General features: G+C 39.1%; 3 protein-coding genes across 5 annotated transcripts in view; 1 reads left to right on the top strand and 2 right to left on the bottom strand.

Annotated features, from left to right (window-relative positions):
* Positions 1-428: 428 nt before the first annotated feature.
* On the bottom strand, positions 429-11490 carry LOC136255700 (uncharacterized). The gene is made up of 24 exons (XM_066048514.1): positions 11254-11490; positions 11137-11206; positions 10960-11087; positions 10755-10911; positions 10646-10708; positions 10531-10592; positions 9466-9543; positions 9373-9421; positions 9259-9325; positions 9118-9211; positions 9000-9073; positions 8767-8949; positions 8680-8724; positions 8544-8632; positions 4827-4915; positions 4708-4777; positions 3572-3738; positions 3461-3524; positions 3322-3415; positions 3161-3275; positions 3006-3115; positions 1380-1696; positions 1196-1333; positions 429-562 (listed from the first exon to the last, which is right to left on the bottom strand). The coding sequence occupies exons 1-24, from the start codon at positions 11269-11271 to the stop codon at positions 504-506; spliced, it is 2400 nt and encodes a 799-aa protein (XP_065904586.1). The 5' UTR covers positions 11272-11490; the 3' UTR covers positions 429-503.
* LOC136255705 (guanylate kinase-like) lies at positions 11284-15060 on the top strand. Of its 2 annotated transcripts, none has more exons than XM_066048526.1 (11): positions 11284-11443; positions 11496-11557; positions 11602-11637; positions 11685-11792; positions 11932-11973; positions 12030-12126; positions 12178-12241; positions 12415-12489; positions 14595-14679; positions 14727-14812; positions 14977-15060. In XM_066048526.1, the coding sequence occupies exons 1-11, from the start codon at positions 11346-11348 to the stop codon at positions 15007-15009; spliced, it is 786 nt and encodes a 261-aa protein (XP_065904598.1). In that variant the 5' UTR covers positions 11284-11345; the 3' UTR covers positions 15010-15060. The 2 variants fall into 2 exon arrangements, with proteins under 2 accessions (XP_065904598.1, XP_065904599.1); XM_066048527.1 differs by having other exon boundaries at positions 14898-15060.
* LOC136255699 (structural maintenance of chromosomes protein 2-like) overlaps positions 14953-16718 on the bottom strand; it is a 90520-nt gene continuing 88754 nt past the window's right edge. For both annotated transcript variants that reach the window (XM_066048511.1, XM_066048512.1), the window contains one exon: positions 14953-15368. In XM_066048511.1, the coding sequence (XP_065904583.1) occupies positions 15038-15368 (331 nt within the window). In that variant the 3' untranslated portion in view covers positions 14953-15037. The remainder of the gene's footprint in view (positions 15369-16718) is intronic.

The following is a 16718-nucleotide window of genomic DNA, read 5'->3' as shown; positions in this document are numbered from 1 at the left end:
GTATAGCCACCAATATGGTGGCAGCTGAATATATTCACAATCCGCATGTACAGCACTGTAATATATTGTAACCATGAAATGTTGCATACCTTCCAGGCATTAAATATTGCTTAGCATTCTGGTGTGGTGTAACATTCCCACAAAATTATCCCATCCAGCAGGATTAGAAGTGTAGCATAAATGTGATGTATAATTCATAGGAACAGGTGGCATCCATGGGCTCCAATAGATACTAGGGGTACATAGTGAGATGACAAGACTAATAGACCTGTTGCTATGGTAATATTAGCTAACATATATAACAAGACAACCATTAGACTGACAAGGTAACACTCTTTCTGTAAATGGTTGGCATGTGAGCAAATCCTGTTCACCTGCCCAACTGCTAACTTCTGTGTACATGTCATTTCCTGTGGCCCAAAATGACATTAACAAATTCCCTAATTATTGTTGATCAGATCATGTAGTAGTTGTTATAGCAACATGTGCTGTAATCTAATTGTTTAGTGCAGCGATGATCCAGTCACACTTAGCATGTTCCCCAGTTTACGAGTGGGTGGCACTAAATGGAACAACACTACATCACACAATCCATTATGCAAAATTAATTGGGTTGGTCACATATCATTCATCCTGAACTATTCACACCAGATCAATACCAAATATCGTAAAGGACAAATTATATATATCTATGTTATAACACCCCCCCCCCCCCCAACACATTACTTTCCAGGGATGAGGAGCTCACAAGGGGAGCAAGTTCACATCAAGGGAAGTCAACTAGTATAATATACTAGTTGATGTATACACATAACATCAAACAATCACCTCTCAGTGAGTATTTCACTGTTGAATTTTACCATTTAGGCCATTGCAGAAGGTTGTGAAGTCTTGAAAACTATTACAAAAGCTATTTTAACGATTATCACTTACTAAACACGACGGTTGTGGATGACAGTTTGAGTTTGGTTTTACAGTAAAGAGAGAAGATAATTTTATGTATTTAATATCAGTAATCCTTGAGCAATAAACTGATTTTGGCTTACTGGTATATCAAAGTGATGTAACTCTTCTAAGGAGATCTGCCATTGTTTTTGCTAATATATAACAACCTTTAACACCTGGTGCCATATTAGGTAGTGTAATCAAACATTATGACATGTGATCAACCTTGTCTAACAACACACATATTTACCTATAGCAGTGTTTGGAGCAGATAGCCACTTGAATGGCTTACTGTACAGTAGTGTCTGAGCCCTGTGCACTGGCATTCTGTCATAATATACTGGTGAGTGTGGCTCATTAGTCTGCAGGACCACAGCTCCACCTCCAACTATGGGATAGTAGTAAGTTACCATGACAACGCAATCTAGACTTACTTGACTGACTGGTTTTCACGACATGTTGTTTCCTGTGTAGTAACCTGTTATACGAGGTTAGTGTGTGTCTGGTGGAAGGTGTTGGGTGTACAGGACCCCATGCATGCTGTACAGCTGCTAGGGGTGTGTGGCTACTTGTCTGGTGCACAGGAGAGGTCGGAGGGGGGTGGGGCTGCACCAGGTGAAGGTCATTGTTCTTCAGCTGATGCCGCTGCTGTATCCTGTGGTCGGCTGATAAAGGGGGATCCCTGACTTGTGAGCTCTTAGCATTCCATAGTGACGGCAATGATGGGGGCGTGTCTTGTGAAGAATGTGACCTAATATAATAGAATATATAGGAGTGGTGGAGTAGAGTGAGGGTGCCAAATCTTTGACAATTAATTTACAATTATGGATGATATTGAGGGCTTACCCTTACAAACATTTTCACATTTTAAGAAGATCTGAGAGAGTAATTCATCATGTAATTCATCATGTAGCTACTTTTTACAATTATGAAAAAAGTGACTGCTCTATTAGAGTATCTTGATCTTTTCTTGTAAACAACGTCCAATGAAAGTGGGAGGCATAGTTCCCCCTATCCCGTATGGTAAACTACACATACAGCCAAAACTATTGTGAACTAAATGGTAATAACTCTTTGTGATGTCCAGCTCATGTAGGGTAAAGAAATGGCCCAAAATATTAAGTTGATTTGTCAAATGAAGAAATTATCCTAGAATGACCAGCATCTACAGTTGGGCCAAGTGAGTTAGACAAATTATTACCAATTGTTACCACAGATACTGTGCCATTGCCAGGGTGGTTCTGAATATCCAAATATTCACGATTATTTCAAGTGAAATCATACCTCACTTGTCACATCTGATCTAATATATATATATATATATATATATATATCGTTTAGTGTGTGAGATACACCCAACACTGGTAAGAGAAGATCAAAGGATTTTATGCATACCATTTTCTAAATACAACATTATGGAATACAACCACATCATCACTGACTTTTCAACAATCTGATACTGACATATAGCTACAGGAACATTCAGCGATTTGATACCAAACTTGTTTGTGTTTGTTAATAAACAGTAAAGTACAACAAAGTTTTGAAAAATGTTTGAGCAGAAAAACAACCTGACCAGCCAGGTGTGACATTCTCACATACTCCAACTTCACTACTACTGAAGTGAGACTAGAAAGGATTCTGATATTACTTAAAATTCAATATAATATTATCGCTTGTATAATACACATGATGACTGGATCACATGTTCTCACAATATATAATACACTGGATCACATGATCTTACGATATATAATATAGTCCTTGTGCCCAGACCCCACCCACTGCGTTGAGTAAGGTCTGGTGACTTACGCTACGTTTTTGGGCTCGCCGCCATATTCTTTATGCATTTGTATCCATGGTTCCAGTCGGCCATCTTTGTTGTTCTAGCCTATCAAATCGCATTACAGCTGAATTAAAGTGTCTGATTGGTCAGAAAGAAAAAATGGCGTAGGGCCCAAACTCTTGCATTTGTCACCAGACCCTACTCAACGCAATGGGTGGGGTCTGGGCACAGGACTATATATATATATATATAGCACTGGATCACATGATCTTACTGTGGTTGCTGGTCAGTTGATTCCACAGTAGTAGCATCAGTTACTATGCCAACATCACCGATAGACTTGGAGCTCATATCAACCAATAATGAAAGCTTCCTCTTGGGAACCTGTTGAGCCAGTTACAGGTCACCATAGTAACCAATGAGAACAACCTCAACATCACCAGTAGACTCATGAAACACAGAGCTATCATCTCCATGACAACCACTAGGTAACTCCTCTTCTGATAGTACACTTTGTGACGAGTGTGTTGCCATGTCAACAGAACTGTAAACAAACCAATAAATAATTTACACTATGTTGTTATAGCAACCTGTCCATCCATCTGATGTCTGTTTCCCAGCAACTGTTACCATGGTTCCAGGACAACTGATCCACATTGACATACATGAAGTGACTTCTTGTGTCTGCAGAGCAAGGTATACTGGTTGCTATGGTAATCACTAGCTAACCTGATAGGGTCTGCAGCAATACAAGATGATTCTCTTGATCAGACATCACCTTGGCAACCAGTCCCTGTGTCATGATTATTATAAGCCGTTCATATTACCATGATAACTTACTTGATTGCCTAGCAACACTATATCGCCAATGGATATGGACACACCCTTCCCTTGACGTGGCTTATAGCCAATCATATTTCCTGCAGACTTGACACGTGTTGCACACAAATTGTTGTCATGACGACCCCCCATAGATGGGGTAGAGTGACGTCGCTGCCTTGGTCTACCTGCAGTGCAAACATTTATGCGTGATAGTATGTCATTTATGTCACAATATGTCATGATGTGTTCTAAATATGATATCTTTAAAAGCCTTCATACTCACGATGATATGTTACAATCACATCACATGTTTCTTTATTAAACTACAGGTAGCTTGCAACATATTATGTCATATGGTATGTAAGGGACAATGACACACCAAATTATTACTCCTTCTGTTGACAAAATGAATAAAATTTCAGTTGCAGCTGAGCTGTTGTTAATGTATGACTGTTCTGTTAGACTTGTAGGAACTAAAGTCCTTTTGAAATAAAGTTGGGGTGACTTCCCCTACTGATGAATGTTTGTATGATACGATGGCTATGAGTATACAATCAGGTACTGTATACAATACTAGAAGACTGTCATGCCACAATGTATACTAGTGGAGTATGTATACACATTCGGGTATTGTATATACTACTAGTGGCATAGTGTATACTAGTGGAGTATATACACATTCGGGTACTGTATATACTACTAGTGGCATAGTGTATACTAGTGGAGTATATACACATTCGGGTACTGTATATACTACTAGTGGCATAGTGTATACTAGTGGAGTATATACACATTCGGGTACTGTATATACTACTAGTGGCATAGTGTATACTAGTGGAGTATATACACATTCGGGTACTGTATATACTACTAGTGGCATAGTGTATACTAGTGGAGTATATATACAATTGGGTACTCTTGATATTATTAGAGAAACTGTCATGGCATCGTGTCGCCCACTGGATACCTTTTATGATTTTCCTGCAATAAAGATGTTAAATGTATTGAGACACAGGACTGTTTGATCTTTGTACTTATTATGGGGGTTTTCTAGATGCTGTGCAAGAACTTTCAAAATATCAATAATATATTAGCTTTGTAGTTGTTGCTTTGTAGTTATAATTGAAAATTTTTATTTGCATGATGTATATTACTTGACAGTTTCCGTGGTAACACATTGTGTTTGACGATGTCCATCAAGTAGGCAGCCACATTTTGTTGCTCCTAGGATACACAGTTACTATGGAAACAACTCCAATAGCAAACTACAAACCTTATCAGATGGTGAGGAGGTTGCTATGGAGACCAAAGTATCCATCACTTGGAGGTTCTTTGTTGCTACAGTAACCAGCTTTACTATTCCTACAACAAAAATGGATCACATGATCAACTATAAATTACATCATAGTCTAGTACCACTGTTACTGACAATTGGGTAAAGTTGACAAGTGACGTGTAACTAAGGGAACTACGGAGCTAAATGAGTGAGTAAGAAAAATGGCTCTAAATTTTCATTTCTTATTAAACACTCAAGTTCTGTTGTTGTTGTACATATATCACTACACATAATACTGTATACTTGGAAATTTTTGTAGTACGCAATTTTCATGGTTTTCATGGTTAGCTACCATGAAATTTTACATGACTGGAAAATACACAATTTCCGGGTAAACGGTAGAGAGTTAAGTTTAAAACTGAAAGTGCATACAATTCCATGTTGGATTTAAATCGCATTTCTCTTTGTTGTCAGAAAGGTAAACATCATATGTAGAAACTACTTAGTACACCAACTATTGTGTATGAATGTACGTCCCAACAATCAATTACTGAAAAGTGAACTATTACACTTTGTTTTCGGCTAAAGTGAAGTGACCATTACACTTTGTTTTCGGCTAAAGTGAAGTGACCATTACACTTTGTTTTCGGCTAAAGTGAAGTGACCATTACACTTTGTTTTCGGCTAAAGTGAAGTGACCATTACACTTTGTTTTCGGCTAAAGTGAAGTGACCATTACACTTTGTTTTCGGCTAAAGTGAAGTGACCATTACACTTTGTTTTCGGCTAAAGTGAAGTGACCATTACACTTTGTTTTCGGCTAAAGTGAAGTGACCATTACACTTTGTTTTCGGCTAAAGTGAAGTGACCATTACACTTTGTTTTCGGCTAAAGTGAAGTGACCATTACACTTTGTTTTCGGCTAAAGTGAAGTGACCATTACACTTTGTTTTCAGCTAAAGTGAAGTGACCATTACACTTTGTTTTCAGCTATGCCCACCTGTTACACAGCACTACAAACAAAGAACAGTACGAGAATTGTCTCTGCAATCAACTCAGTCACTGAATACCGTATTGGACCAGTTAATAGCCATGGCTCGTATAATAGCCGCCCCCAGATAGTAGCCGCTCCACAGCCTAGAGTTATTGTGAAAAAAGCTGCCCTCGGATAAGAGCCACGGCTTGTATCTGAACATACTGTTGCAAGTGTTGACTAGACATGTTTGAAGCAGAAACCAGGCAAAGGAGTTGTTTTAAGCCATGAAATAGCGTTTTTGACAGAAGTTAAAATGAATGACAGTATTGACAGATGATTAAACAAGGTCAGTCACTTGTGAATCCATATAAACACTGTGGGCTGCTGCCACACAAGCTTAGTTAGAGCTTCTAACTTGATAGGGAAGCCATATTGTGCTATTGCAGGCTGCTGCCACACAAGCTCATAGTAGCCGCCTTTGCATAGTAGCCGCAGGGTTTTGCTTGCTGAAAGACATAGTAGCTGCAGCTATTAACCGGTCAATTACGGTATATGTAACGTGATAGGGAAGCCATATTGTGCTATTGCAAATCAAATCCTTGCATTGTCAGCAAAAAGAACTGGGACACAAAGGAGGAGAAAGGCAGTCTATGGTGATGTGTACATTGTACGTACTGTGGTTGGCAAAATGACACGTCTCAGAATGAAGCAACCAGAAGGGTTTATAGTGGAGCGGCTAAGCAACAAATTTTGATGAAATTGTTTCACTTTGAGATAAAATTTTCTGTGGAAGTTGAGTAAGTTATACTAAATCATTTGAGATATGGTGCCATGTCAAAATCATTGCCTTAGGGCATGTTTAAAAAAATTTAAAACTAGGTTCCATTTCTAGCTGGTCGGGAAACCATACAAGTGCACTCAAAGCCATCATTTTTGCTTAAAAAGCATGAATGTATCTCAAATTTACAGGTGTAATCAGAAAATGTGGTAAAATAACCTGTTTTTAAACACTTTCAATGGAGCCAATATTTCAGTGTTAAAAGTACAGGTATGATCCAGTAGAAATAATATATTACACATCTATGGCTTCATATACCATGACCCTCAGTGCTCCTTAACATGGCAAGCTAATAGCCTGGATGGACTTGATCAGCTTTTGGATATGACCATCCCTTGTTTGTCTATTAAGGTGCAAAGTTTCAGTATATTTACTATTGAGCCAGCTCAGAGTACTTTTATGGCTTCTCCAATACATTTTCTACTGATTTTACTTTTCAGGTTCTTTGAGCATGATATGATTGGTAATTTTAATGGCACTGTATCTAATATGATGAATTAAGCAAATGTTGTACCAAGTTTGATGCTTTATCAAAAAGTGAATGATCTTTTCACTTAGCCGCTCTACTATTAGGGTTGTCCTGAAGACTTATGCCTAAGCACTGTTGCCAAGCCATTACAAAGGAATGTGAGGCTTTTTTTGGGTGATATATTGGCAAGAAAGCCCAACAATATCAAACTACACATCAATAAGGGGTACAGAAAGTCACAACTGCAGTGTAAACAATGTACAGTACAAAGTGTACCACACTCACAGTGGTTGGCCACTCTAATAAAATAGCCACTACTACACTAACTTGTGCAAGTTAAGGTCCCACACATTATATCCTAACCTCCTGGATTAGACACATTGTCCCTGTATAGCAAAGAGGTGCTCACAACAAGCTCACGGGAAGGGACTACTGACATTCATAACTCCAGGTAAACAATATTGTGTAGTTTGTTCAACAAGAATTGATTTGGCATAACTTGATCACTTGCCAACAACGTGGCCAAGTGCTACTAAACAGCAGCACTCAAGTTATATATAGGATGATAGAACATTTCATGATGACAGTAACTATTGGGGCAATGTGAATGTTATTCCTCTGCAGCAAGAATTGTTACTAGTAGCAACAGTTTACACCATTATAAACCAGTACAGATATGCCACACTCCAGTCATTACTGGGAGGAGGGATGGAACATTCACTTCATCCAACATCTTACAACTCGTAACTGTAACAACAGCCAAACTAGCTGGTACCTCACCCCTGGGGATGTCTTGTTAACAACTAAACTCAATGGGCCAGATAATGGAACCATGGTTATTTGTGCCTTAGCAGTAAGCTGGACAAGAAATAACCGAGACTGACGTTTCCTTAGTATGTGTAACGGGATGGGGTGCCCCATTACGGCACAAGGACTGGTTCTTCAACTATTCTTACTAACATGTCTCTACTAAAACTACACACATGCATTATTTACATGCATGTTCTATTAGAGTATACATGACTGCTCTATTAGAGTATATCAATCTTTTTTTTAGCAAAGTTTGCAAGAGGCCTTGAAGAGAGCTCATGTTACCTCTGTAAATCCTTCCCTGAGAGATGAATGCAAGCTTTATTAATTGTTGTGCAGTGCCATTACACTATTACACACTCATTTTGTCCTTCCACAATGGTGTGTTAGGGTCCTGCTTCCATAAGTCTAAATTTTATAGGGAGGGTTCCTGAACCCCTTGGAATCCCCCTCCCTATTCCCCTCTTACACATGATACACAACTACATACAATTTAAGCTATAAGAGAACACCAGTGATGGGGTCCCATACATACACTAACTGATTACAAATACAACAATAAGGCAACAGTACATGGTTACCAAGACAACAATAAGTGGTTACAAAGACATTACTACTCACCTGGGTGGGACTGATGTAACAACATATCTATTATGGTGGGCACTAAACAGAACATCTGAACAACTTCTGATGCTAGCACATTCTCGTTACTATGGATATCATGATTGATCACATGTCCACATCAAGTGATCCCTACCGCATTTCATGTTCCTTTTGTTGATGGGTCAGTTTCCATGGTGACCTGTTAGGAGGATCACATGATCCTTGTATAGAAGGGAAGTACCTGTTAGCACGTTCAGCATGGAATTGTCGTTGAATGGTTTGAAAGGTTGCCATAACGCTATCAAACAGCTGAGTTGGCAATCCTGTATTGTATTCTTGGTCCATAGCAACTGCGCTTAGCAGCAGGGAAGCCATACTAAGCTGTGCTTCATACGACAACTTCTCAATATGGACTGTACCATCACTTGATTAATGGACTACAATAATCAAACTACCAATAGAATATCATCTTACCATATTTGGTCTAGCCTAGCAGTATTATAGGCTGCTGCCATGGCAACTGGTGGAATCTTATATCTCAATGAAGCCTATGATTAACACTAGAGTGGTCTCCATGACAAGACAAACTAACCAATAACAATAACAGTAACATATTACACTGGTCCACAGCAGATTCTTCATTCCGATTGGCTATTATAAGTTGTAGTCCGAGGGGTGTGCCACACCTACATGGATCACATGATCCAGATTAATCACAACTAACCACACGTACTTAGTTTCCAATTTAACTTGTTCTTCCATGCCTCGGGCAAGGTAGGCCAGTCTCCTCTGATCTAGCTCTGTACTAACATTTGAATAGTGGATCTAGTTACTATGGTAACCTCACCTGTAGAATGCTTGTAGTTGATAGGGAATTGTTGCATCATCTCAGCTGTCTGTGGTGTGGAATAATAAGAATATTCCACATTGTGTGGTGTACCTTTAGTCCGAACTTTCCTTGTACAAACAAGTTCTTCATTGTCGTGGGAACAAAGTTGTCCATAGCACTCTTACACCACTATAGGATCACATGATCTCATTTGAACATTGCACCAATGAAAGGCAAGCAAATGTGCAAACTGTAAAAAAGCATCCCATTGGTTAAAATCATGTGACCAGTACATTTATGTCACTAGAACAATGCATCAGAACCTGTCTGTTTGTGATACCGCCAATTTCATGACCTCTGCAATACCATACACAGATATTTATGGCTAAAGAAGTAGGACTAGTATAATAAGCAGGGAGATGAGGGGGCCATGGAGGCCAAACTCTAATAGAGCAGTCAAATGTTTATTAGTAATCCAACTAGTACAAATTTAAAAATTAAGAAGTAGGGATCCAAATAGTGAAATAATTATTAAAACATAGGGAAAATCTCTACATTGGCATGTCATAATTTTTTTTTCAAAATTAAAGTAACAGAGCTATGTTATATTACCTCCATTAGGAGCTTATGAGCTGCCGAAGGAGCATGAAACTCGGTTCCATCACAATACAAAATACGTCACGTTTTTTGAATAAATTGCTACGAGTGTCATGCACAATTAGTATACGGCATCGACTAATGAGATTTTGCTTTCCTTATATGGAAACTAATCGCTAATGAATTTGGATTTCGATGGCACTCGGCAGGCAGCGCAAGTTTCATGCTCCTTCACTGCCTCATAAGCTCCTGCCTCCATTCATAGATCTTGTTTCACTACTTTTTATTGCTTGGATCATTACAATTTTTAACACACTAGTTTGGTCTAGCTATACACATGTAACTGTTTTATCAAACATGACTCCTCAGCCACTTGCCTTGTCTGTGGATCAAGTCACCACCTGGTCTGGAAATTTTGTGACTCTTTCAAATTTGTTTCTGGTGCATTTTTAGCTACCCTTTGTTAAATATTTAGGTCAAGTGCTCCCCCCACCCCTAAATGAAGCCCTACTGAGCTGCAAGGCCATCTTGTCCCATCGCAGATATTGTTTGTTCATGACAACATAATCACTAGCTTACCACTGGTCTCGTCGAGTTCTTTGAGTGTTTAAAGAATTTGTTGACCTTTAATCTCTCCTTAGCTACAGTGACATCACCATTATAACTACCACCGGTTGTCATGGAGATTACTAACCAGTTATAAGCACACCATCTAACATCCAGACATGCGGCAACATACTAATCACATGTTGTCGATCTATTACAATACAATATTACAACCAATCAGACTGTACCATTCTTACAATTTGGATCAGAGTCAAGCTGAGGGTTGCCTAGCAACGTCAGACTAAGTATATGCATATGACGCAGCCTGTTTAGTTCCCTCCATGTCACCTCATTATATGCCATGTGTAGACCACCAAGTGCTGGGAACTGTGACATTCCTAGCAGACTCTTCACCTGTTATTTGATTGGATAAATTAGAGATGGGTGTGGTCAATGACTTACCCTATTACCAGTGAGGTCCAGTTGCCATAGGTTACGACAGTAGTCAAGGTTACATAACATGTCAATATGATTACATCTTAATACTAAACTCTCCAATGAGGGGCAGTGATGTAAGCCCTCTATGGCAACTGCAACCATGGTAACGTTATCAACTACTCCTAGCACACGTGATCTCACCGATCTCTTTGTTGGACAGGTCCAAGTGTTTGGTTACGTGCAGGGGTGTGTCCGTACACGATTTTAGCGCCTAACAAATAACAGCGATCTAAACCGATTAATAAACCTCGCGCTAACCTGCAATCTCATCCGCATCTTACCAGTACACGCCCTTTATAGCGTAATATTCGATTGTGGTATTGACAGGTGCGCTATAATTAGGATAATAGATGTTCCTGCAGGGCTCGTTGGTACAAAGGACGGTGCGATATTCTAATTGGCTGCACTCTAAAGAGCGGACACTCCACCTAAAGACAACGGAACGGAGGTACTGCAACCAATCTACCCGCCAATGTTAATGACATCACGTGCTGTGATAGGGTTGCAGTATTCGCGGGTGTCAGCGCGCTGGTCGGGTTAGTAGTATATCAAGCAGCAAGAGGTTAGTATAACTAGTTGTGCTCCGTATACAGCTTCTCGCTTTAGCTATGCACCAATCGCAAGTGAACAAATCTGCTAAAGGTAATTTTGTTTTATTAGTTTCTGAGTTAGGTCATAATGTTCAATAGATCGGTGTAGACCGCTCGTAATGGCTGGCCCATCTGGGTCGGGCAAGAGTACACTATTGAAGAAGTTATTCGCGGAGTTCCCCGGGGAACTGGGATTCAGTGTATCGCGTAAGATGATAATTTGTAGCGTTAATTCGTACCCTGGGGTTATAAATCTGTGATGCAGCCTAGGTGATAATGGTAATTGGTTAGCACTTCGTTTCTGCGTTTGTATGACTGCTGTGGTAACACTTGTATGATTTCTTAGATACCACCCGAAAACCACGACCAGGGGAAGTGGATGGAAAGGGTAAGTTATCACCTATAGATGGTGTGTGTTGTAGCTATGACAATTGTATGTGTTAGAATATCATTTCACAACGAAGGATGACATGCAAGCTAAGGTAGATAAAGGAGACTTCATAGAACATGCTGTTTTCTCTGGGAATATGTATGGCACCAGGTGAGGACTGCTCATGTGAGACCATGTGATCCTTAGCTCCTCCCCTTGTAGTAAGCAAGCAGTAGCAGATGTGAAGGAGCAGGGAAAAGTTTGTGTACTAGATATTGACATGCAGGTAATAGGGATGGTGGTTGTTGTCCCCAATATTCATATAGTAATGATTTTGCATTGTGAAATGTTTCTAATACAGGACATCTCTATGCTAATGTACACTGGCACCAATTTCCCTCCCCTTTTTTGCATGCTGTGTTCTGATTGGCTATATTTAAACACCATTAACCATTATAGGGAGTCCGCAGCCTAAAGAAGACGGATCTTAATCCAGTGTATGTGTTAGTGAAGCCACCGTCATTGGAAGTACTGGTGAGTAGTAACCCTCAGGGTTATCGTACAGTCAATTTCAGGCTGCTTGCGAATACAATTGAACAATTCGCACACGTGATTGCTTGAATGCGTGAGCTGTTTCCTTATTCGCCTTCTTATATTGTTAGACAATGCCAGGGACATACCGAGGTAGTTATTCACATTAGAGCACTGCATGTAAGAGTTCATGTCATGATCATGTTTGAAAATCAAGTGTGTGAATTGTTCAATTACATTTGCAATTGACTATAACAAGTCTTTGCCCCTCAGGGTTATTGTAACAAGTGTTTGTGTAGTGGTCATGTTGATGGTACCTTGTAACACTTGTAAGAGTGCTGCATTAGTTAGTGTCCTGTCCAGAGAGTGTTTACATCATCCGTTAGTATATACTATGATGTAATTTACACTTGATGATGTCACTGATGTCACTAATGTACACACAATAAATGTCCATCTGTTATGTTGGTTTTTGCATTTAACCTTTGTCAAATTTTGGTTTGTGGTCTATGGCTGCTTTATGGAGATATGATATTGAGTTAGGCAGGCACCTCTTTACAAAGGCTCCTGTCCCATCTTTCGACAGGTTCCTGGTAAGCTCATGATGAATTAACCATTGAAGCAATATGCATTCTTTATTATCTAGTTAGCAAAGTAATAAAGTACTTGTGTACTCTTACCCTCATAGGCCCAACCAAGTGTATAGTCACAGGTTTTGCAATTGACTTTGTCCCTTTAGCAGTAGAATTCATTGCCTTTGCAGTAGAATTCGTCCCATTTGCAATTGAATTCATTGGTTTTGCAATTGATTTAGTTGCTTTTGCATTAGAATTAGTTGCGTTTGCACAAGAATTCGTCATAACTACATTGACTGCAAGAAACCAGCCGCTCATCATGAGGTGAATCATTTTTGCCATGGAGAATACCACTTGAAACACTAGAGAGTAATTGAAGCTGGTTATACGTGAAGCCGTTAACTGTCTGACAAGTTGATTAGCTTGTTTGCGAGTGACCACACCCATCGCCAATGGCGAAGCACAATTGTGAATGTTGCCGAAGAAGAAGCCGTAGCAGAATTATCGCCTTATAAAGAGTTGTTTACAACAGTTGTACTTCAACAAGATCATGGAGTAGCTGTTAGACAAATTCTTGTGCAAATGTGATGAATTCTAATGCAAAAGTGACGACATCAATTGCAAAACCAACGAATTCAATTGCAAATGGGATGAATTCAATTAACCAACCCAGCTAAACTGCTATAGTGCCAGTACAGACCATCATATTAATTTTTGGGTGACCAATAATCAATGAATAGTCACCTTAGTATAACAGCCATGTGACTATATAGTCCTTCCCCCAATTAGTTAATCACCTCTACAACAGCCAGTTTTCAACTACTTGACTGTACACAAAAGACCTCACAAAGCAGTCAGTGACAATCATGAGCTACACTAGCTACTTCGTAAGTTACAACCGTTATAGTAAGCGTCCGTAAAATTTACCTTCCCCATTCTTGCTGTATAAATCTATCTTTCTGTTGTTGCTACTTTGTAGGGCTGTAACTCCAAAAGTTATTGGCACACGAGGCTGAAATTTTACCAGAGGGTACACTTGGCAAAGTAGATCAAATATTTAAAACAGGAATTCAAAAAAAATATGCACGATTGTGTTGGGTTTTTGCAGATCCAGTCACATATAGTCTAATACATTTTGGGAGCATTTGCAAAAAAAAAATTTAATTAGGTAACATTGCTCAACACCAAAAAATTTAAATATTTAGGCTATATGGTAGCTAAGGTGTACTTCATGACCTCATTAATAAGACCACTTCATTATAGTGACCATGTCAAGTAGGTCCCAAACATAGCTAAGGTGTACTTCATGACCTCATTAATAAGACCACCTCATTATAGTGACCATGTCAAGTAGGTCCCGAACACAGCTAAGGTTTACATATACTTTATGATCTCATTAGACCACCTCATTACAGGTTTTTGCAATATATAACAATGCAATGTGGGGTACTATGTCATAAGCAGCCAATATTGTATCAGTGAGTAGACAGTTGTTAGATCTATCATAAATTACTAGAGTGGTATTCTGTACAGGAGCAGAGACTTAAAGGTCGAGGTACTGATAGTGAAGAGAGTGTACAAAGAAGACTGACTATTGCTAAAGAGGAATTAGAATTTGGTAAATATAATTGAAATACTAAATACTCATAATTATGTACTTCACAGCTAGTACCCCTGGGATATTTGATCATGTGATCGTCAATAACACTATTGATGATTCTTATCAAAAACTGAAGATGATTTATTTGATAGTAAGTAACTGTACCAAGAGGCCATATATCTGGCTGGTATCAGACAGAATGTAAAGGCTTGTCAACACTTCTCTATCATCAATAGACCTATTAATGGTGACCTTACTCATGACCTCTTGGTACAAAAATACTTTAGTAGCTAACATTACACCTGTTGTTAATAGGATATCAAGTCAACAACAGAACAACAACCTTAACAACAATTATTAATGATTTATTTAATTGTTATTTGACTACAGTTCTCTTGCCTTGTGTGGTACCCTTCTTGTGTTTCTTGTCACTGGCAGTTACTGCAGCCACCTTAGGATTAAGGAAACGAGTGACGGTTGATTTTCCATCAACAAATTTTGTCTTGAACAACACATTAGCATTAGTGAACATGCCATCCTTTAGAGAGACCACAATGAACTGAGAGTGTTTGAAATGAGTCTTGATCATCTGACCAACATTTTGTGTGTGGGACAAGTCTAGTGCAGCATCCACCTCATCCAGTATGTACAGGGGAGCTGGCTTGAATAGTAATAATGACAAGATCAGTGACAATGCCACTAGAGACCTGTGGACATGCGCACACAGAGGTAGTAATAGTGACAAGATCAGTGACAATACTACTGGACACACACACAACACACTATTACAAGAGCTACTGGACACACACATACACACAGGGGTAGTAATAGTAACAAGATCAGATGCATATACATTTAATAACTAGTTGAGCAAGGAACTGATAAGTAGTTGGTTAATCAGTTTACCCAATAAGATTGCACAGCTCTAGTCTCCCAAGCATCAAACAAGGGATATCTTCACACCTTTACTTGTACCAAGATGAAACGTCAACATGTCAAATGTTCTCCTATGGTGTTCCTTATCTCATGCTGCACACTCCACCCTTCATATAGGTTATAAAATGACAAAGTATAAGTGGCACCACAACCACTGCAAAATGCTGAACAATCAACAGAGGATTATGATAGCAGCATTCCTAAACTCCTGCAGTGTAAGGTCAAAGTTGAGTATACAGTGGAGCCTGTTATCCAGACCCCACTTATCCAGATTCTTGGTTAACTGAACTATGGAAATGACTGCTCTATCAGAGTAGTGACTGTTCTATTAGGGTAGTTAAAAATTAAAATACTGAATTAAAAAATCTATTTTATTTATAGTTTCAGAGATATGAACTTTTTCAGACTTATGGACCACCCCTGGTCCCAAGAGGTTCTGTTCCACTGTATATCAATCTGAGCTCGCCCGCACACAATTTTACTGATTATTTCTTGTAAACAGTATGAACTATGGGGTAATTAACCAAAGATGGCACTGTGTGGGTATTTAAAAGCAGTGTGCAAATAACATCTGGACACCCGGACAATTTTTAGTTAATTACACCAGTTGTCAGGCCATAAATTTGTCTGGAAATAGTGTCCTTTCAAAGTGGAGCAGAGTTTATTTGGAGGGAGGCCAGACATGATGGTATTGACATGTAATTAAGTTATTTGTTTTTAGTATGTGGTGACCACAAAGGTATGCCCAAGATGTACTCCCTGAGGTTAACAGTTTACTATGTTGTACCAGCCTACTTGTCTCAGTCACCTGTACTGTATAATGTGACTGCCATTATAACCTAGAATGAACAAGATATCAGTGCATCTCTTATGTTCATACATTGTATTAGGATAGGGCATGGCAGCATAAGCAAAGTTTAAATATAAAAGTAGAAGGCCTTGACAATGACTCGTCCCCTTGTAACAGAGTCAATTCCATGGAAGCTCTTTTATGTGACCAGTAGTTACCCTTTAAAATACTGTAGTGTCAGTGAGTGGTTGAGTAGTAATCAGCTCTGTAATGCATAGCTGGCCCCAATGTTTTGCAACATCCAAGTTGGTCAAGACACAGGAAAGGAGAC

This window comes from Dysidea avara, chromosome 5 (genome assembly GCF_963678975.1).
Source record: "Dysidea avara chromosome 5, odDysAvar1.4, whole genome shotgun sequence".
Classification (NCBI taxonomy): Eukaryota; Metazoa; Porifera; class Demospongiae; order Dictyoceratida; family Dysideidae; genus Dysidea; species Dysidea avara.
The sequence above is the reverse complement of the archived record's forward strand: the minus strand, read 5'-3'. Positions and strand labels throughout refer to the sequence as shown.